At 40.0% G+C, this 23,102-nt stretch overlaps 1 protein-coding gene across 2 annotated transcripts in view; it reads right to left on the reverse strand.

The window, feature by feature from the left end:
• Positions 1-8,374: 8,374 nt before the first annotated feature.
• Gucy1a1 (guanylate cyclase 1 soluble subunit alpha 1) overlaps positions 8,375-23,102 on the reverse strand; it is a 54,590-nt gene continuing 39,862 nt past the window's right edge. For both annotated transcript variants that reach the window (XM_031374169.1, XM_031374170.1), the window contains exons 6-9: positions 22,500-22,985; positions 18,652-18,795; positions 13,574-13,728; positions 8,375-10,843 (exon numbers count right to left, since the gene is read on the reverse strand). In XM_031374169.1, coding sequence (XP_031230029.1) covers positions 10,639-10,843; positions 13,574-13,728; positions 18,652-18,795; positions 22,500-22,985 — 990 coding nt within the window. In that variant the 3' untranslated portion in view covers positions 8,375-10,638. The remainder of the gene's footprint in view (positions 10,844-13,573; positions 13,729-18,651; positions 18,796-22,499; positions 22,986-23,102) is intronic.

Consider the following 23,102-nt stretch of genomic DNA (forward strand, 5'->3'; position numbering starts at 1 on the left):
AATCAGGTCAGAGTGCTGTACGGATTACAACAGTCTGAAGGAATTAAATAGAGGGATTTTAAATCCAGCAACATGTCTGCTCTGGAAGGGGATCATATCTAAAGACCTTCTAGGTCTGTGTGATCCGGCTGGAATGCAAACCTCCCACTTACCTTTAATTCCTCTGACTAGAATATAGACATGCCCTTAGTATACACCTTTAAGGTAAAGATAGCAGCAAAATTTGAAAGTGACAGCTAATTGAGGGGCAGACAAAGTGATGAATCAGAGAAAGACTTGAAAAAACGAATCAGAGATAGGATATGCCCAGTTCTCAAGATGACAGAAAGTAAGGAGAGAGTCTAAAGAACAGTGAGGGAGAGTACAGTGGAGTACAGTTCACAACAGTGCAGATCAGTTAAGTTTGGTTCAGTTCAGTTAAAAGTGATTGAGTTTAGACCAGCTCAGTTCAAGAAGTTCAGAGGCAGTCTTTCCAAGCTAAGTAATTCAATCAGAAACCAACAGAAGCCAATTTGAATCAGCTTAGAAAGGAGTTTGAACCAAAAGAGCTGAGTTGAACCAGCCAGCCAGAGTTCAGAAAGAGCTAGAAAGGAGGTGTTTATTCAGTAGTATCTGAGGCTAAAATGTTCTAGGCCTAGGTCAGCAGACAGAGGCTGGAAGCTGGAGCTTTCAAGGTCCAGGATTGCGGATTAGATTGTATGGAGACTGGAAGTGTCCAGGCCTGAACCTAGGGATAGTTAAATAGAAACACTCTGGGCTCAATCCAAACTGTGTCTTCATAAAGCTTTGGCACAGATCTCATCCCATCACTTCATCTGAGAAAATAAAAGCAATTTACATACTTGGGAGTGACATTTTGTGTGGAGACAGTAATGTTTAATAGTTACTTTTTGGATTAGGTTTGTGCAAACACCAACTGTAAATGAAAGGCTAAAAGAAACAGGGAGGCCAAATGTAAGGCATCTTTTCTGGGACAGGGAAATCATCGTGTGGAGTTGAGGCATGTTTCCAAGATAAACTGAGTGAAAATGAGAATTGTCACTTGTTCTGTGTGACACCAAAGGTTTACTGATTATGTAAATATGTATAAATGCAGAAAAGTTCTATGAGCCACCAATTGCCTTTTCTAGAGACCATATCTCTCATTATTCTTCAAACTTATAGCTCAGCAATTAACTAAACATGGATTCCTCAACTTTACCCCAGATTTATCCCTATGTTTCTTGGTATGGCATTTGGGGCATATTTATCTCTTCTGTTCTAGCCTCAGCATATTGACCTTCAATTATCTTTATCATAACTTACAGAGTCTAGAAGAGAGTAAGCAAGACAGAAAGCATCTAAGGAGGCTTGATATTCTATGCCCCACTTAATATACTCATGGCCTAAAGAAGTATGAGATACTGAAATGGTTTCCAGGTAACACACATAGTTATGGACTTATTGGCAGCCAACCATGCTTGCCATCTATTAGGACACTCATTCTTGATGAGACACACTGAAATGAACTCCTTGAATTGAAAATTGATTTTAAAAACTCCTTTAGAATTTAAAAAGCAGACTTTTGGAAACCACTTAGATTTCATCACTAGATAGGTAGTGGTTTTGTGGAATCAGTTGAGTTAAAAGCTATACCTCTTGTTACAATGACTTTCAAGGAAATGGGTAAGGTAACTATTTAGTTTCCTGTCTTCCTCTCACTTGATGTCAATAGTGAAAGGTTAATGACATTCAATGTACAGAAAATTCTCTGTGGAATTCTCCTAGTTCCCTAGCTATGCTGTATTAGCCACAGGAAGATCCTTTAGACTATTTCCAAAGCTTGCATATGAGAGTCCCTTAAGTGCTTGGCCACACTCCCATTCTTTATGCCAAATTCCTCCTGAAAAGAAGTTATTCTCAGTTGCAGCTAGGTAGGTGATGCAGCCAGACTACAAGATCTGGTTGTCTAGAAAGAGACTCATTTTTCATTAAGCCTATGGGAAAAGGAGGGAGTAAATTCTGCAATCCCTTCATAAGGCATGCTGAGGCCAATGACACATAACAGCATAGCCACACATGTCCATGCTTTTGCAAAGTGATGGCAGAGGGTTTTTTCAGAGTGTGTCTTTTCAGGGATGCCATGTGTAAGCAGTGTAAGGGTGTAATAGGGAGGATGCATTTTTCTCTCGACTTGGGTGTGTTTCTTCTTTCTCTGGAGCCAGTGGATTCCAGACTGTGTGAAGTAAGCACTCTAACTGACAGACACAAACCAGAGAGCATATCAATTACTTGCCTGTTAAGTTCAAAAAGAGAGAACTTCAGTCTCTCTGTGTGGAGGCTTGAAGGTGTTGTCCCATAAAGATGCTGTCTCCACTGTCACTTGCTTTCAGTACTACATATACTGTCTTGACTGCAGATGGACCTACTCTGAACAATCCCATAAATCTCATGATAATGTGGAACACTGAAATAATGGGCAACACATGGGGTAGAACAATGTCAGGCATGAGTAAACCTTCGATAAATATTTATGATGCAGACTGTGCAGATCACCCTAATTGGTCTCATTTCACCCTATCATCTCACATGGTAGCGGTGGACATTTCACTTAGTCTGAGCTTATAGAATGTGATCTGGAAGGAATTAGGATATCTTCAGGATTTAAGAGATGTTAAGTATCTGGTGAACAATGGTCAGCCTAGATTTTCCTCTTGCTGACCATGATAGTCTCTAATTGGCAATGCATCACACTGCTCTGGTAAAGATGCTTCTGACCAAGTGAGATCATCAGTAGAGATACAATAGAAGTACAGATTGTGTAGTTTGTTTTACCTCAAAAGTATTCATGTGTTAGAGATTTAGTCCTCAGTGTGATGATATGAGAGGTGTTGGTACTCTTAAGAGGTAAGGAGTAGTGGGCAACCCTTAGGGCTTGGAAGATAAAAGATGTTTTTGTTGACCTGTATCTAATTTTGAGAAAGAAATGTATGGGCTTGGAAAGTTTGCCTCAGTAGATAAGAGCACTAATTGCTCTTCAAGATGACCTAGATTCAGTTTTTACAAATGCCATGTTGTGGCTGCTCACAACCATTTGTATTTCCAATCTCAAGAAATCTGCAACCCTCCTCTCCCCTCCCTAGACATCAGACACATACATTTTGCACATACATACATTCAAACAAAATATTCATACCTGCAATGTAAATAAATGTTTTACCCAGAGTAATGCTGTCTTCCTAACTTAGGAATGACCTCTTGCTCCTGCAAACACTTCATGCTCACCACAAGGTCACACCACAGACAACATTGTGTTATTATTTATTGGGTTTTAAAATATATTTAGCTTTTAAACAGAGCTAACTCTTCTTTTTCTTCTACTGTTTCATAGTGTGGAAACAGTGTTAATGATGAGAGCTGAAACATCTTAGAGACTCATCAAGTGATTGTGACTGAGTGGTGCTAAAAATATAGACAGGAGAGAGCACATTGTGAGGTCTTGGATGGGTTCTGATAGACACAAATATGTCTTGCACCCTTGCAGCTCAAACAAACTAACAGAAGTAGATGATATGTCTGGTTTCTGCTCATAGTGGGCAATTCCAGCACCAATGTGTATTTCTATATTGGCCCAAAGACTGAAAATTTCAATTAGGCAGTATGGATAGGTTCTAAAGTTAATAACTGTGAATTATAGACAGCTGTTGTGAATAAATACTGCCTGAAACCCACAGAGCTTGCCTTAGTCACTAGAAATTGCTACAATATTTATAAAGGTGCAGGATCCACAGCCACTGTCACCATATCACCATAGCTTTCAAATGAATTCATTTTTTTTTCTGCTTCTACCATGTGGATTGCCTAATACAGTGTTCTGCCCAGTTTCTATAACAGCATTTTTAGCTTTGTTTTGTTTTGTTTTGTCTTAGTTTATCCTGAAGTTAACCTATAATTCTTTCTACCATAAAGAAAGGATTGGCAGCATTTCAGAATAAACAAACATCTTAGCAGGAGTTTTAGGACTTAGGCACATGCAGTGATTTTCTGCTAAACAATTTTCTTCAAGTTCTGTGAGATTCACTTACAGTTTCTTTTTCTGGCATCATGTGTTCAAAAAAAATTTTAAAAGCTTGAAAACATTTCTCTCTACAGTCTTTTTATGGAATAGCTTAGATTAAGTCTTAAATCTGCCATTTAAATTTTGCCTTGGTTTTAACTGCTATGTTTAAGACCAACATAGTAACATATCATGAAAGTAACTTGATTATGGTGGCAGCAAATCTATCCTGATAATTGAGATTGTTATATTTTTCCTTTTACTTAACTTTTTGAATTAAAAAATCTGTCCATTTATGAAGACTTTTCTATTTTCTTATAGAAACATCAAATTTGAATGAGGAAGTAAAATTTTAGATAAAAAAAATATGTGGGCCATGTGGATTGGTCACAATAGATGTGTATGTGAGAGAGACTAAGAAATACACAGATTAATAACATGCACAGTATTTGAAGCAGCTTCAGATCAAAATAACATGTGGGTCATATCATAAGTAGAATAAGAGAAACATTTAAAGGGGCCATCACCATCAGAAAGCTCGATTCTGTCTTCCTAAGGGAAGGAAACTGGTTACAACAAAGACAACAGGAGATTGACCGCTTCCACCCAAGCATGATTCATCTCTACCTCTCAAAAAGACACAAAGACTTTCAAGGATCTGAAAAGCCTTCCAACCAAAGACTATATGCTATATTATAACACTGTAAATCCTAGTTGGAAATGATTTGTTGCTACTTTCCTCTTAATAAAGCAAGTTGAGGATGCCCCAGCTGTTTCCTTGTATGTGGACAAATGAATTGTCCTCTGTCTCATCTCTGCTGAGTAATGTCTGCTTGGAGAAAGGTGGTAGTGACTGCCTTTGCACCCTTCACAGGTAGCGTGTATTGGCCCCACCACAATTCAACTCTTTATGGAACTGCCCAACACACATAAAAACTGAGTTAACACCAAAATATGTTAGTAGGTGAAATGAAATCAGTGGAAAGCAAGGAGCTGGAATAGTTTAGACTGTGATGGTTTCCCAATGGCCTATTCGTTAAGGATTTAGTCCTTAGCATGGCAGACTTGGCAAGTAGAGAAAACCTTTATCAGGGAGGGACTAGTGGAAATCTGTCAGCATTTGAAGGTGTTCCCGAGGGAGTAGTAGAGCCCCTTTCCTTTTATTTCCTATTTTTGTTCCATTTCACTACCCAGTTATGACATGAACACTTGGTTCCAACAAGTTATGCCACTATGATAAGCTGCTCCCCCGCCAACAGAGGTTTGCTAATCTTAGCATCACCCATGAAACAATCCATTTCCCTCTACAATTTTATTTTTCTCAGGTTTGTGTTACAGTAGCAAGAAGCTGACTAATGTATGATCTATCAAGATACCCCATCTACACATATGTAATATTCAAATTGTGCTTTGAAGTGTGTTCACATAAAACAGTTTGAATAATATTTTTGTGTTGATTAAAACCAAAATAATACTCCATAGAGCTATTTGTAGCTAGACTTCAGTGAGTCTGTCATGTGCAGCTTGCTTTAGGCAGCTTCCTAACTGATTTATCTCTAAAGATGAAAGGCCTCCTGTTCATCTATCTCCTTGATTGTCTAGACCAATATAAAAACATGATGTTCAGTGTTATGACTTCAAATCTGAGGGTAGGACTGATCTGGGAAGGGGCAGGCAATAGGAGGATTCAGAAAAAAGGCAGGTGACAATGATGAAGTCTTCTGTCCCTAACAATGAATGAAAAGTACTAAAGATTTGAGGTTTATATGTAATCCCAGTGTTAGCCCAAGTTTCTGCTCTTGCTGTTTCTTTGTGTGTGTGTGTGTGTGTGTGTGTGTGTGTGTGTGTGTGTACATGCTTACATGCAGGTCCACATGTGTGTGCATATGGAGTGGAGAGGATACACCCAAATGTTATAAATTATGTGTATCCACCTTTTGATGTTTTCAAGACAGGGTCTATCAATGGCTTGGAAATTGCCAGAAGGCAAAACTGGGGGGCCAGCGAACCTGGGCTTGGAGTCTGCTTGTGTCTGTCCCTCTTGTGCTAAGATTGTTCAAGTATGAACTGTCATGCTCCATCTTTTGCATGGGTCTTTGGATTGAACAGACATTGCCACATTTGGAAGCACTTTACTTACTGGGTTACCTTGTTCATGCTTTTGACAAAATACCCAAGGTGTAATGGGAACTCTTTTCCACTAAGATGGAAACAACTGTTCACACAATCACCGAGTCTTCATTGTTATCTGTATATTTCCTAGAACAGCTTTTGAAAAACACACATTGTACCTTCATCCTTTAAGATTCAGCATGCCCCTTGTCTCATGGTTCTAACACTGTTGCATAGGCAGAAAGCTATGGATCTGCTTTTTAAAATTATTATTAATTGTTTTATTCATTTACATTTCAAATGTTATCCCCCTTTCTGGTTACCCCTCCTCAAACTGTCCATCCAATGCCCCCTCTTCCCCCTCCCCTTTGCCTCTATGAGGGTGCTCCTCCACCCACTCAACCCACTCCTGCCTCACCACTCAAGCATTCCCCTACACTGGGGCATCAAACCTCCACAGGACCAAGGGCCTCCCCTCCCATTGAGGTCAGATAAGGCCATCCTCTGCTACCATGTATCTGGAGCCATGGATCCCTCCATCTATACTCTTTGGTTGGTGGCTTAGTCTCTGGGAACTCTGGGTGGTCCAGATATTTGATATTACTCTTCCTATGAGGTTGCAATCCCCTTCAGCTCCTTCAGTCCTCCCCTTAGCTCTTCCATTGGGGTCCCAAATCTCAGTCTGATGGTTCAGTGTGATCTGCATCTATAATGGTCAGGTGCTGGTAGAACCTCTTAGAGAACAGCCATACCAGGTTCCTGTCAGCAAGCACTTCTTAGCATCAGTAATAGTTTGGGGTTTGTTGTCTGCAGATGGGATGGATCCCTACGTTAGGTGGTCTCTGGATGACCTTTTCTTCTGTCTCTATTCTATTTTTTTTATCCCTGTCTTTCCTTTGTATAGGAACATCTGGATTAAAAATGCTGATATGGGAGGGTGGCCCAGCCCTCAACTGGGGGTCAGGCATATCTACAGGAGGTGGTCTCTATAGGTTCTATTTTCCCTTTGTTGCATATTTCAGCTAAAGTCATCCTCGTTGGGTCCAGGGAGCCTCTAGCCCCCTGGCATCTGTGACTTTCTAGTGGCTACTCCCAGTTCTCCATCTTCCACTGCTACATATTTCTATTCAATTTATTAATCCTCTGTACTCCTCTCCTATCCTTTCCAATACCTGACCCTGCATCCCCCTTTTTCCTCCCAGGTGCCTCCCTCTCTCTACCTCCTGTGATTATTTTGTTCCTCCTTCTATGTAGGATTGAAGCATCCACACTTTGGTCTTCCTTCTTCTTAAGCTCCATATGGTTTGTGGGTTGTATTTTGGGTATTCTGAGCTTTTGGGCTAATATTCACTTATCAGTGAGCACATACCATGTGTGTTCTTTTGTGTTTGTGTTACTTCACTCAGGATGATATTTTCTAGTTCTATCTATTTGCCTGTGAATTTCTTGACGTCATTTTTTTTTAATACCTGAGTAGTACTCCATTGTATAAATGTATCATATTTTCTGTGTCCATTCTTATGTTGAGGGACATCTGGGCTGTTTCCAGCTTCTGGCTATTATAAATAAGGTTGCTATAAACATAGTGGAGCATGTGTTCTTCTTATACGTTGGAGCATCTTTTGTTCATATGCTCAGTAATGGTACAACTGGGTATTCAGGCAGAACTATTTCCAGTTTTCTGAGGAACTGCCAGATTGATTTCCAAAGTGGTTGTATCAGCTTGCAATCCTACAGATTGCAAAGAGGATGTGTTCCTCTTTCTCCACATCCTCGCTAGCATCTGCTGTCACCTGGGTTCTTATCTTAGCCATTCTGATTGGTGTAAGGTGGAATCTCAGGGTTCCTTCAAGTTTGCACCTGCACCAGGAGTGGAGCCTATGCTCTGGATCCTCACCACTCAGCATACACCTAGAGACAGCTTGACCTGAAGGAGTTCTGACATCCAGGATCACAGGTGAGGCCCTAACCCCCATCCCAATACCTGGCCTAACTGGAACCTCCTGGGAACTCAAAGGATGCAGGAACCCCTGCACAGCCAGAGGGTCCCTTCCAGTTTGCACCTGCATCCAGGAGTGGAGTTGTGCTCCAGCATCCCCCAACCCACCCACACTCAGAGATAGCTTAATCCCCGGGGAATTCTGACACACCCTGGATCTGCTTTTCATTTTCTATAGTTAATGGGCACTCATAAGCAGGTCTTGAGAACCGATGACAGAGAGTTGCTCCAGGAAAATAATTTTTTGATAATGTTTTTATTTAGATAAAATGACAAGATAATAGGAATGTTATAGGAACCATACACAGAGCTCCCATACTTTTTTTTACTTGAATTAGATACAGTTCCTCCATTTGCCCCAGGTGTGTACACAGGTGACACAGGTGATTGTGATCATACATCATATGCACACAAGAGATGCATATAGTTCCTTCATGCTGCTTGGGTTGGAACTCAGGGCTGCCTAAATGCTAGGAGGTGCTTTGTCACTGAGCTCTATCTCCATATCTAAACAACAGTAGGGAATTAATTCTAATTGATGTGCAAGCATCTGAATCAATTATTACTAATGTAGCAACTACCCACCTGCACAGCTTAAGACAATGACATCCTGTTTTATGCTTTCTAGTTGTCTGTGATTTGTATTAGTTCCCCTGTATTGAATTTTAGCTCCAGAAAGAGAGGGTATTTACCTCTTTACCTTCTTGATAGATATTCATTGAAATTTCACATCATTGTGACATCAAAAATACACTTTTGCAAGGCCTGTGACACTCTCCAGTATCACTGTGACTGTTTAATGAGACACAGCCTTTGAGGAAACCCGCTGGAGTGGTTTAGTTGTACCTTTTGGAAACTAGAGCCAGGTAAAAGATGACTGTCACCCAGGGTTCTTGGAGACTAACAGAGGTAGAAAAGGACTTTTAAACTGAGTTTCTTTTCAAATACACGCATAGAAAGTCAGCATGTCTACAGTTCTGCTAATACTGATTCAACAACTCAACTGTGTATCTCTCTCTTGGCTTTGAAGTGGGTCTTGTTTTAAAGCCCTGTCCTTTTACCAAATTAACACTGGAGCATAACTGGGAGGGAGTATAAACTGTCACCATTAGCAACAACATCCAAGCTCCATAGTGAGGAAGTAACTCAATAACAGATCCTTTATCCAGCATGCACATTCCCTGTGTCCCATCCACAGAATCATACATACATGCACAATGGGAAGGGAAGAAAGGGGACATGAGAGGAGGGTATGGGACGGAAAGGGAATTAGTCCAAACTCCAGAAGAAATAAACATTTAGAGATCTCCACAATGAAACCATGGTGAGGATTTTCTTCTTGATACTAGTGGTTTCTGTTGAAAATATTAGGATATTTTAACTAGAATAAAACTTCACAGGTATACACTGAATAATACAAAACTTGATTCTTAACACATACACATACACTAGAATGGTCAGTAGAAATACTCAAGAAGCTATCAAAAAAGATAAAGCGAAGCCTCGTTTTCTACTTCTGATTTAAAAACTTTCCCCTTGGATTTTTATGGCTCAACGTGGCAGTAGAGGATCATTTAAACAGGTATGATCGTGAACATCTTGCCACTGTCCTTTACAGTAGGCTCTGTGCGCAAATGTTAGTTCTATGCTTTAATTAAATTTGAATATTATTGCATTTTAACTAGGGCTAGAGGTCTTTGTATTCTGAAAGTTTTGCTATTAGTAAATTTTACAAGGATTAGTAGAAAGTACATTGTTACTATTAAAGTGTTTTATCACATATAGCATCAAAATGAAAAGTATTTGTTGTTTTATATATTGTGCTATAGAGAATTATTTTAAATGACAAAACAATAAAATATTCTTTGATACTTGCAGACCTATCTTATATCACATTTCATCTAATGTCTAATTGTTTATTTTCTTAAAAAAAAAAGAAGAGGAAAGGAAAGCACATACATAGGCACAAAGATGTAGCTGCAAAGGCGGTGCTGGCCTGTTGTGTTACATATGCCACGGTTAAATAAGGAAATGTAGTTGAATGTAGAGTTGAGAGGCTGGAAGCTCCTGCAGAGTTAAACACTGTTGTTTCTATTCAGAGATTTTACAGGCAACACTACCATACACACACTTTAATAATCATGGCTTGTGCTAGGCACAGGCTGCAGGTGAATCCATTACTTCGACACTTGACTACAATTGCCTGGACTATGTACAATGTGCTGGATTTTGAGTGCAGGTAGTGACTCTTCTAGAACACAACTATGTCCCCAAAAGTCACAAGTCACTTTTGAGGTTTGTTTCTTAAATAGAAGAAGGTTGAAGCACTGAAGTGAACACTTTTTTTTTCCCCATCTTAAATGGGAGATAGAGGAAAACTGTGTTTAGCCTCTGCAATTCGAACACTGCTTTTTTATCTTTTGAAATCCTACAGTCATTTCAGAGGTTCTGCACACCCTCAAAGGCATCAAACATATAAGTGTGTGGCTCACTAATCTACCCCTGATGCTTTGCCTAAGAAGTTGGCGTTTCCATCTTCCACATCTTTATCTTGGAACCATGGTTTAGAATTAGGTCCTTGATGTTGATAAGCATCTAGAAAGTGACAGATTCCAGGAATGTCACTAGGGAAGTTTGGAGGGAGCTCCTCCCTTGATCTTGGGGTGAACACAAAGCCAGGACAGTCCTTGAGTAACCTGAAAACAATTTAAATAAAATGAAAACTTAATGCTGGCAGAAACAGTTGGCAATTCAAGACAAGAAGACAACAGAAATAAATGAATATTAATCCTAGTCATAATAGACATGACTGACTAATTGACTGATTGACATAAGTCAATAGTCTCAGGAAAGAAATGCTACAGTGAGTCAAATTCATGGAAAATCATAACACTCACTCATAATTTGACTCAAATTAAAAGACAGATTGATTATGTGATAATTGGGGATGATGTGATTTATATAATAGTAGAATTCCTAAATACAAAATAATAATAACAAACACATATCATTTTAATGCAATTGAGAAGCATTTCCAAAGTTAAAAATAATGTTTTGTTCATTCATTCATTCATTCTATAAATACAACTGAGAAGAAATCCTGGGCAAGAAGTCATTAAAAAAAGGTTAAATGATAAAAATGATACGAGAATTACTTTTTGAAACATTAATGGATTCTTTTAAAAATGAATTCCACAAAGGTAGGACTTAAATGTGCTTTTTGGTGGGAGGAGCTTACTTGAGATGGTGCCTCATTTAGCCCAATTTGGCTTCCAGTTCACTATGAACCTAAGGATGACCTTGTACCTCTGAACTTCCTGACCCCATCGTCCAAGCCCTGGGATCACAGGCATACACAACCATTCTTCGTTTTATGCAGTGCTGGGGATTCACCCCAGGGCTTCAAGCACACTAGGCAAGCACACTGTCAGGGGAGACACAGATCCAGCCTATGAGTCAGCTTCAGTCGCTCACCTGGCTGTCTACTTTTTGGTGCACATTTGTCTAACGGGACCTAAATTTAGAGGAATGGCAAGATTTGGCAATAAGCAAGCTTTTATGTTTTCAAGAGACTGAATAGTATGATATTCTTGTGATCTGTAGGGATCTAGGATAATTTCTGTTACTTGGGGGTTTCCATTCAAGGATTTTGTTTTAATAAGACAAAATTTGTGGAATGAATAAAAATCTATGGACGTGGAATGGCTGCTTATTTTCTGGCTAAGTGTGGAAAGTGTTATCACAGCATAGGAAGTTGTTCGCTCAGGTTGACAGCTGTACATTTTCAATGAAGTAGAAAGAGAGGTCTGCTTTCATGGCTGCTGTCATTTCATTTTTGGGTTTTTGATCTTCTTTGTTTGTTTTTGTTTTTCACCCTACTGGAGATTGAACTTCAGAACTCAGGAATGCTAGGTTAGTCCTTCAATACTGAGCTATGTCTCCAGTACTCCTTTAGCATTTTAAAAAGATTTATTTATTTATGTTTTATGTGTATAAGTGTTTTGTCCGCATGTACACTGCATTGTGTATGTGCCTGCTGCCTACAGATGCCAGAAAAAGGTCCTGGAACATCTGGAACATGTGGGGTGCTAAGCGCTAAACCTGAGTCCTGGAAGAGCAACAACAGCTCTTAACTGCTGAGCCATCTCTTCAGCCTCCTCCTCCTGCCCACTCTACGTTTTCATTTTGAGTCAGGATGTCATAAATTTCCCAGGCTAGCTTTGAACTCACTGTATCCAAACTAGCCTTGAACTTGATCTTGTCGTGTCTCAGCCTCCCAAGTAGCTGGAATTTCAGGCCTGTGCCACCACACACCCGGAGAGCTCCTCTTGATCTTAGATGAAGTTTAGTTCCTGTGTTATGATGCCACCATTGCTGGTCCTCAAGAATACAGACCGAGCTGTTTAATGATCTGACTGAGTTTTGTCTGCTGGGCCTTCCTTGTTCCTACTGTTCTGAAACAGGGGGTTTACCCCTTGTCCTTGGTTTCAGGGAGTGACCCTCAAACCCCTTGAAAATGTCCTGAATTACAGAATTATTGTTATTTTTTTATGAGCCCTTTGGATTTCATCTCAGATTATGTTAATGAGTTGACTCAGAATGAGATCAGGATTCCAGAATTATCGACCAGGTTAGGAGTGGGCTGGGGCAGGGGACTAGAAACTGAGTTTCATTAATCCAGCCAGCCAACCAGTCCATCCTCCCTTCATAAGGGAAGCAGGGAGTGAAGGTATCAATTCTTACAAGAGCAGAGCTTCCTGGTTATGACCTAAGTGCTGTGCAAGAGCCAGTAAATGGGTCCAGGTGCACAGGGAGAGGCATGGGGGCTCTGCATTTGGAACTCAGCCAGGCCTCACCACATATGCCTTTTCATTTGGCTGATCCTGATTTGTATTCTGTACAATTAAAGTGTCCTGGATTGCTCAGGTATCACTTACATGAATCTGGTTTCATTCTCGAAGGCCAACACGAAGGAATCAAGGAGAACCTCATATATGTAGTTAGCTGGCCAAAAGTGTTACAGCGCAAGCACCCCTGAAGTGTGCCGGGTGTGTGATCTTAATCATGTTTGTTAAACAACACCCCTATAAAATGTTATCATTATGTTAACTCTGGGTAGTATCTGCTACAATTGTACCAAAGGATGTCAATTCGCATCAGAATACCCACTGATAGTCTAAGAAGGTTAACACACACTCTGAGTAAAAAGTTGTGGAAGAAAATGCACTGTCTGTTAAGAATTCATGCCACAATTGTCTCCCCAGGATAGTGAAAGCCTTAAAGCATGTTAAAGTAGGAATGCTAAAGATGTTCACTTCATTTTCCCAGAAGATCTTCAAGAGAGAAAACAGGAATGGAGGACAGACTAAGATGACAAGTGTGTCAAGTGAGAAAGAGGCATTTCATGTCCTTACTGCAATCCATACCTGTATGTGGTAGGGCTGACATTGATTTTCCGTGGCACGCTGCAGGACTCAAATTTGTTAGCCAGAGTGACATTGTTTCCAAACAGGCAATACCGGGGCATCTTAACGCCGACAACTCCAGCAAACACTGACCCAGAATGCAGTCCGATTCGCATCTGAAGGCAAAACAACAATGTCCCAGGTCATTGCAAAGTCACCTCCCACCTGACAGTATTGCTTGAGTGTCAGCCCTAGATGTTTCTAATCAGTATCTAATTCTGCCACACACCTCAGTTCCTTGAAAGCTCCAGTGAGCCACCACTGTTCTCGAAAGGCCATACTAGGAGAGCAGAGTCAGGGGTCACACCTGCTCACTGCTCTACCAGGTGTTCAGTTTTACCCCATTTGTCTTTAACATCTGGAATAAATGTGTTCTCAGGCCTCTCAGGATCACTGCAGCAGAATAACAAAGAACCCATGGGCTGCTCCCAGGAGCCTGTTTTGTCCTTTACACAAAGGAAAGACGTTCTTTTAGATTCTAGAAGAAAATTCTTGAAACAAACACAAAGAAGGGCACACCTGTGATTCTAGATTCTCAGAAGGCTAAAGAGGAGTATCTATTGAACTGTGGAGTTTGAGGTCCACTTGGGAAAGGCAGACAGATCCAATTCTAAAATAAAAGAGATACCTGAAAAACATTTTGGTTTAAAGTAACTTTATGCCAAACCCGCGTCCTTAACTTAAATGACTAGGACCTGGGAAACAGGAATTTTAGTACTGAAGTGAAAATGACAGAGAAGAAAGAAAATCAGTGTGTCTGGGACCCAGATTCCTGTATTTACAATCTAGGCAGTCTAGACATGGGGACCTAAATCTCAGACCCACACATCGTAAAACAGAGGCAATGCCTAAACAGAACACATAGTCTGGAATGGAACTTAGAAATTAGGAATGGTCAGAGGAGCCTTCGAATGAAATATTTTCTCCTTATTTTGAGCCATATGCTGGCTATATACTTGAGGACAGTTTTGAACATCTTATTCTCCTGACTCCACCTCCAAACTTTGGAATTGACATGAAATATTTTCAAATGAGCTATTCTAAAAGATCCAGTTCCTTGATGAAGTATGTGGATGCTCACATTTTTTAACTGACTGCTATAACAAACATGTTAACTGATGGTAAGGATGTCATATAATGCTCATTATTTCCAGATTCTATGTCTATTCTATGGCCATTTGAAAAGTTTTTATTAGCTATGTGTCCTTTTAAAAAGTGGGCAAAACCTCAGTTATCTGAGTACTGCTTGTAATTAAAGGATTCTGTTTTCAATTTTAATAATGTATTTATTATCTGGATATGGTGACTCATTCCCTTATTCCCAACACTCGGCAAAAGCAGAGATGGAGGTGGAGGCGGAGTCAGAGAGGCAGAGGCAGAGAGGCAGAGGCAGAGGCAACTGGCAAAGTAGATCTATGCGTTTTGAGTCCAGCCTGGTCTACATAGTAAAAGTAGTAGTCATGGTGAGGGAAATGGCACAGCAAGTCCTGGCTGTCAGAGTACAGCTCAGGAGAGTGGGCCTCTTCCTACCTCTCAGAGCTGAGAATAGCACTCACCAGGCTCGCTGAGACATTTTTTCCAGCCAGAGATTTTCTTACTTTTACAAATAACTTCAGGTGTTTGCTGGAAATGAGCAAGAGTCATTCAAGATGTCATACAAAACAAATCCAAATTTGAAACCAACACACTAGGTGAAGCATCCTGCTGAAGACCTGCTTTCTCTACCTTTGTTTCCCTCTGGTTATTTCCTCATCTATAAAACACAGGAGTGGGTGAGCCTTAAAGCCAGAATTCCACACTAAGAAGCCAACTTAGATATCTACTATAGCTAGGTTTTCATCTTTAGGAGAATATGGATTTACACACCTAACAATTACACATTATTCAATTGGCCATAAAGACGACCTTAGCACCACTGTACCGAGGACATTTTGCTCTCTTGGACGTACTTCCTGAAACCAGTTTCTCTACGTATATTATTATTCTGATTGTTTTAAGTGATAATTTTACCATAGCATTTTATTATTTTATTTCACAAGTAGAGTATAAATCTATCCCCTCACAGATAAAGGCAAGCCCATGTGTTCCTCCCACACAGCTTGCCCTCTCTCCCCTTCTCTACATCTCACTCTCATATTAGCCTAAAATTCAAGAAGAAAAGTTCATCCATAATATAAGATGAGCAACATGTCTGAATGGGCTTCTTTTTATAGGGAAAAGACAGTGAATAGTAAAAGGTGGAGAGAATTTCATTCCTCAGGAGCTCTTGAAGAACTTCTAGGGAAGCCCTGTATGTGAGGGATCTTTTGGCATTGCTCATTTCTCCTCCTAGTCTATGGGGATAAGCAAGGAAGGTGCCTAATGTGGGCTCCTCTCTTTCCTGCCTCCTATTGGTTCTGACTGGGAAGTCCATCCGCAGTTGTTCACCCACAGTCTACTCTGTTCTCCAAGACTGAGTAGCTGAGAATGAATGAGGACCACAGTAAGGAGGCAGGAGTTCATGACTGATACACACACGTCACTGTACCAGAGCACAGCACACTTAGAAAGAAAAACAAACAAAGGAAAAACAGAACAAAAGAATAAACCAGCAGAGAAATAGTTTTTACTTTTTTCATGAGGAGATCAGCTATAAATGAAAGAATGCTGGTTGCTGAGTCCAAGACTTCAAATCCAGATTCTCAAGGAACTTGGTCAGTCTTTACACTGTTGTCTCCCAACTTAAATGAGGCAATGTCTAAGTCACAATATGCAGCCCTCCCTACACGCTCATGTCTCCCTGTGTACTAAAAGCACTCCCCTCTCAGCCCTGTATTGTTCTCCGTGAGTGTCTAAATTCATCACGCATTTCCCAGGACAACAGTGAATAGACAATGAAAGACCTATTTTCTGTCTCGCTTCACAGGTCACTAAGGCTAACCTGCTATTACCCAGGCAATTATCATTAAGGCTAAATATAAATAATTCCCCTAGTTGCAAAACTAAGAAAAAATATATTGAGACAACTAACATAAACCCTAGCATTGATCTCCTAGTATGGACTGGACATAAAAATAATTTATGTGGTAATAATTATTATTATTACCAACTGATAATATTATTATTATCAATAATAATATTATTATCAACAATAATATTATTATTGATAATAGTCTATATATTTTACTATCTATTGTGATGCTATGAAATCTCTTGCCAAAATATTTAAAAAGAACCTCATGATTCTTCTCTAAAAGCACAATTATAGAAATTCTATAGAGACTAAATATGTTCATGTGAGATGTCTTGAAGCATTTAAAACACAGATACAAACTATTCTACACTCATTTTCAGATTTGGGGTGTATGACCCCTCCTATGTGCAGACAAGTGATTGATCTGAACAATAGAATAAATGGAGACTTCTCCATGTGTTACGTAACACATGGAAAAGTCATAAAAAGCCACGCAGCATCTACTGGTCATTCACTGGGATGTTAGCCACCAGGGGAAGAGTATGACTACTCTCATCCCACTATATTGGAGCATGGAGCATGTGAGTAGACAATGGTAGGTGATACCAGGCTTTCTACCATCCTACCCAACAGGCAGGTAAAGCTGCTATTTTGGAATGGATCCTCCTGTTTATACAGTACAAGTCCAACTTTTTCATATGCCCATATCTCCTTGGTTGACTTGGAAGCCTTCTGACTTATTTAAACTCATGATGCACAAAATCAATACACAATAGATGACTATGGATTTCTACTAGTAAATGTTGGGAAGTGTGTGACACAGCAATATATGAATGAGCTAACAGCTGAATTTGAAAGTGTTGTGAAGGCTTAGACACACACGGCTTTCTCCAAGGTTACAGAAGGCCAATGCTAAAGCTGTCTTTTTGTTTGTTTGTTTGTTTGTTTTGATGTTTTGAGACAGGGTTTCTCTGTGTATCCCTGGCTATCCTGTAGACCAGGCTGGCCTCAAACTCAGAAATCCACCTGCCTCTGCCTCCCAAGTGCTGGGATTAAAGATGTGTGCCACCACCACCCAGCTTGCTAAAGCTGTCTTTACTATAGCTTTCTTTTGAATTTTTATTGACTTTTAAAAAAACTAGATTATCGAAAAGTTGAGTGTATAGAATTCTGTGTTATTTTAAGAGCTCCCTGTTGAAAAGCAATCAAGTGAAAAGTGTTCTGTAAGATTAAATAGTAAATTTATTATAAGACAACTCCCATAATCTATAAAATTCTATCTATTAAATCAATACCTAATATACTTGAGGTATTGTTTACAATGTCACATGCTTAGGGAGTACTGTTGGTTCCAAGGCAATATATTTTAGTTTATAATTTTTTATTAGAACCTCATTGTAAGGAACCTACAAATAAAAATTATCAGGCAATGAAATTAACTATACCCAATCTATACACTTCCATAAATCTCTATTGAATTGGAATAACCATTCCATAGTCAGTAGGGGATATTGTCTGCTATTGCTGAAAACAAGGATTTTATTTTCTAAATTATCTAGCACTTTCTAGGTCCATTAAGTTAGGTGAATGCTATGCAAATGTACAGGCTTTGGATGATCAGTTTCACATGGAGACCATCTCTTATGTTTCCAAATATGAGTGCTATTGTGGGAGCTTTATGACTTTCTAGGACATGCTTAGTAAAGAGCCCATTTACCAGTCTCACATCCTACAGTAGTAGTGATACAGAATTTCTATCTTGCTGGATTTGCAGCAACCAGTATAAGAAGAAACTTTCTGTATGATGGTTTTCTGTTACAGCTACAGTGATAATAGCTCTGGCATGAATTTCTAGGCCATAAGTAAAACAGTGGTCTGCTGTAGATCTTGAGGAGCTGTTTTTGAAAACCCAATGTGTAAATGGCATTTTCATAATCTAAGGTATCTTGTAAGACCATGTAAAAGCCTACAATGCATTTTTCCCTGCCTAAAAATATTTGAGAAGACATTCCCCTTTAAAACAAAAGTCTAGTCGATGCACCAGATTTTTGACAACCAGCTAATGTGCAACTAGTCATTGCCTTACCTTGATAGGTTCTCCATGGGGAGACATGACCTCATTGGAGAGCTCCATCATCTTCAGGGCCATCAGTGCTATCTGGACAGCATGGGTGTCACTCTCTCTGTGCAATCCCCCTGCCACACAATATGCATCCCCAATGGTCTCCACCTAGATATAATATAATTTGTCCCTTATAAATAAGAGCTTAGAAGAAGACAGCACAAGAAAGTCATACAACAGAAACTGGAGTGTCCAGGCCCTATGGAGAAGCCGGGTAAATGGAAGTGTCAGAAGGTACTCTATTTCATAAAGTGCATAAGGTGCCAACCTCTGACTTTAGGGTGGTGAACTGAAAGACATTGAAGTCTGCAAAAACACTACCAGATAATCAAATGGTCTCTGTTGTACTTACTACTAACCATGTGTTCTTTTCTTAAAGCAAAACAACAACAAAACTATATAGAATGGCTCTTATATAAACAAATGGATTTTGTAAGTTCATTTTTATTCATGACTTCATATTTATTTATGTGTATGAGTGTTTGTAATTCACGTGTGTGTGTGGGTGCCTACAGGTGCCAGAAAAGGGCATTGGGTTCCTTGGAGCTTGAGTTACAAGCAGTGGTGAGACGCCCAATGTAGGTGCTCAGAACTGAACTCATGTCCTATGGAAGGACAGGAAGTGCTCCTAATAGCTGAGACACTTCGCCAGCCCATAGTTTGAATTTCTAGTACGTAAAGATAGTGGGATCAATTTCCCATCGCATATTCATACATAATGAATTTCCCATTCATACAAAACTGTCTTTTGTATGAATTCACCATCCCAGCAATGTCATATGAATGCAATAAAAAAAGTATGATGTAAAAAGAAGATATTACGAGGAATAAAAGCAAGAGACATAGGGTGGTTTTTTTTTTTTGGCAGGGTTTCTGAGAATGTTGGCAAGTATTAAGGGCATACATGGATATTAATGACAAAGGATGGATCGGAGTCAAATTGTCAGCTGACGAATGAAAGCAACAGTGCTTGCTCACAAAGATATTCATAAAGAAGCTGCTATTTAAATTTGAACTATGCTTACTGTCATCTTTATTGTTATTTCCACAAGCAACGTTGTATCTGTGAGTGGCTACAGAGAGCTATGTGTTCATTTATCAACTTAAATAATATGTAACTCTTATAATTCAAGTAGTTTAACTTCTCCTGTCCTTACACTACACTATCCTCATCTAAAGTCCATTATGAATTATAAAAGTAAAAAGAAAACAAAGGGAAGGAGGGACAAGCATTACGGTAATTTCAGATAATTTCCATTCTCGATGGAACAGCTACAGTCCTTGGGAGGCCTCCAGAGTTGTTCTTAACTTGATTCTGCTAAGGTACGACACTCTCTTCTCATTGTGCCTCCTGCTCACTGCTCACGTCACTGAAGTTCTGTTATCCCTCAAGCGCACTACATGAAGTCTCCCTTACTCTTCATCTGCCTAGAGCAAACAGCAGACACCTGTTTGCTTATCATTCATGTCCTTAAACCATCACATGATTAGAAGTGTTTGTTTTAAGCCTTGTGTAGAGCTATGATTTTTTAGCATCTGTAATTCTTCTACTCTATAATCAGCTTTGTTTGCTCCCAAACATTCCCTTAACTGGAGTGCTATGTATAGCCACACATTTTTCACCACCACACTAGGATGCAAAGCCTCTGAATATGTCCATTGGGTTCACTGCATCACCTGAACCCAGCAATGCACAAACAAGCAACACCTTGCTTTTCCTCAGCAATAGGTTCATAAGAAACAGTCATCCTAATGCAAAATTTATCATAGTGTCTCAACAAAACATTTCAGAGGAATACTTCTTCCTACTTGTACTGCAAATTAGGTGCCTAATCTCTCCACAGCTGTCATATTTTATGTCTACTTGAATATCATGCACATGTCTTGTGAAGGCTCTGCCCTGACAAAAGTCACAGCGTGGATGAAAAGAGGAAAGAATGAAGTTTTAGCTCTAGCTGTGGAGGAGTTTTTGGTATTTGAGTAGTGCTGGAAGAGGGGAAGTTAGTTTTCATTAATGATGTGATACCTGATTACTGAGCACGCTCCATGGGAGGCTCTGTGCCTAGGAGTAGTTGGCCAACCCAGATTGAACTTGGTGGGTTTTTATCGAAGAGACAAAGGACATGAAATTGGGTTAGTAGAAAGGCGGGGAGAGGTTCAGGGAGGGAAAAGAATATGATCAAAATACAACGTATGAAACTCTGAAAGACTTCTTTAAAATGTTTGAAAACCAGACCTTCTTGTTTACCATAAGCAATTTCTAAGCTATTTTCATGTAGAATTGGAAATGAGGAGACAGTGGATATGAGGACTGGGGAATGGTGATTGATGGTGAGATCTGGCTCCATCTGAAACTAGTTAGCCAAGCAACTCTGAGAATGGGCTCCTTCTGGGAGAGGATCCAGCTTAGGAGTCCTTAATAGAACCAGTGCACCTAAAAGCAGAGGATGACAAGTACTTCTTAGCATACACAGCTATCTGTGTGATGGAAAAAGACTTGCTTCTCTCTGAGCGAGCAGCTATTCTCCATGGACATTGCTAGAAATCAACAGTAAATTCTACAAGAGATCATCAACTGTAACTAAACTGGTGCCAATTATTTTATGTGTAATACAAGGGCCTCTTCCTCACCCTTCCTCAGAAGAAAATCAAAACTCACTCAGATTTCCTGTAAGAAATCTCACAGGACAAGGGTTTCTAGCATATCCACAAAAATAAGACAGACTCTGCCTAGTCCCATAAACAATATATGCTTCTCCCCAGCAGTTAATATCCTTTATGTTGGGCTGAACTCTGGAGTAATCAACCGCTATGACAAGCCAAACAGATGATTTCAGTCAGCGGGACATGAGTGTTTTATTCTTACTGCTACTCTCTAAAATGAAGCAAAGCAATGGAAGCCAGTAAAACCTTTTAATTGAACAGAACTGGGAGAACTAGAAGTTTCAGTTGTTTCCCTTTTATAATATCTTTTTTAAAGGAAATGACATATTCGGCATCCAGGACACACTTGTTTTGTCAGATCCTCAGTGTCTAGACTGACAGCTAGGTTTTCCCTGACACCCCTTAGAGAATCCCAGGTCCTGAGCCACAACACTTAGCATCTACAAAATCTTTATAACGGTACTGCTCACAAAGAGTATGAGATACAGTACATTATCCATGGCTCTGGAGGGGGCTGTTGATTTTATTCTTTTACAATTGGGAAATCACTTGCTCTGTTCACAAAGGAAGAAAAGGAGAGGACAGGATCTGAAGGTGGGGTTCATTAATTTGAGTATAGCTGACTTTGATGAAGACGATTAAATGTCTTAAATAGCTGAATTTGATTTCCTTCTAACTGCCTATGAAAGTATCAAGTAAACTGTTCGTTGAATTAATCTATTTTGGGACAGTTTGTATAAACCTTCTGTATCTTTAAAACTGAAGAAACAAAGGATAAAGTTCCCGTCTGTGAATCATACCTTTAATTAGTTCTTGTTTATCTCAGTTTCCACAGTTAAGTGGCTGGTCCATGGACGTCTAATCTCTACCTTTTCACTATAAGAACCATCCATTCACCCTAATCTTGCTTCATTCTATGCTCATTTTTAGAAGACAATGTGGCAGACCTCTCCGGGAACAATTAGTTCGTACAGAGCTATTTCTGGCAGGAGAACACCCACATAATTAATGCACAATGCCTGACCCCAGATTTAGCCTGTGTGACCCAAATGCAGAGAGCTATTCATCAGCACTGGAGTTCACTTGGGTTCTGGGCCTTTCCAAGGTGACTTCTGCCTGCTAAACTGTTCTTGTTCCATCTTCCCTACCTTGTAGACATCCAGCTCACCACACTGCTGGTCAAAGCGAGTGTAGAGAGCATTGAGCATCGTGATGACCTGCAGAGGTGAGCACTGAGAGCAGATAGCGGTGAACCCTACGATGTCTGAGAAGAGCATGGTGACCTCGCTGAACTTCTTGGCTTGCACAATTTGCCCTTGCCACAGCTGCTGAGCAACCTCAGAGGGAAAGATAGAGCACAGCAGATCCACTGTCTTCTTCTTCTCCTCCTCCAGGGCTTGGTGGGCATGCTCCAGGGTTGCCTTCAGCTTCCCCAACCTCTTCTTGAGGCCATCTTGAGCCCTTGCCTGCTCCCCTATCAAGACGACATCCCTCAGAGCATTATGAATTGGGATGTCAGACAGATAGAGCCCCCGTCCTGTGAAATCTTCCAGTCTGTCCACACACGGAGACCCTAAGAACAAGATGGCACTGGATTCAACGATGTAGATCATTTGACCTTTGAGATCCATAACCTGCCAAGGAAAGGAGAACCCGTTACAGTGCATTAGTCAAGTTCCCCAGTCCTTTCTGAAACAGGAAAGGGAGTGGATACTGGAGTAATTTTGTGTGTCTGATACTAGAAGTGGATA

Source organism: Mastomys coucha, unplaced genomic scaffold (assembly GCF_008632895.1).
Source record: "Mastomys coucha isolate ucsf_1 unplaced genomic scaffold, UCSF_Mcou_1 pScaffold16, whole genome shotgun sequence".
Lineage (NCBI taxonomy): Eukaryota > Metazoa > Chordata > Mammalia > Rodentia > Muridae > Mastomys > Mastomys coucha.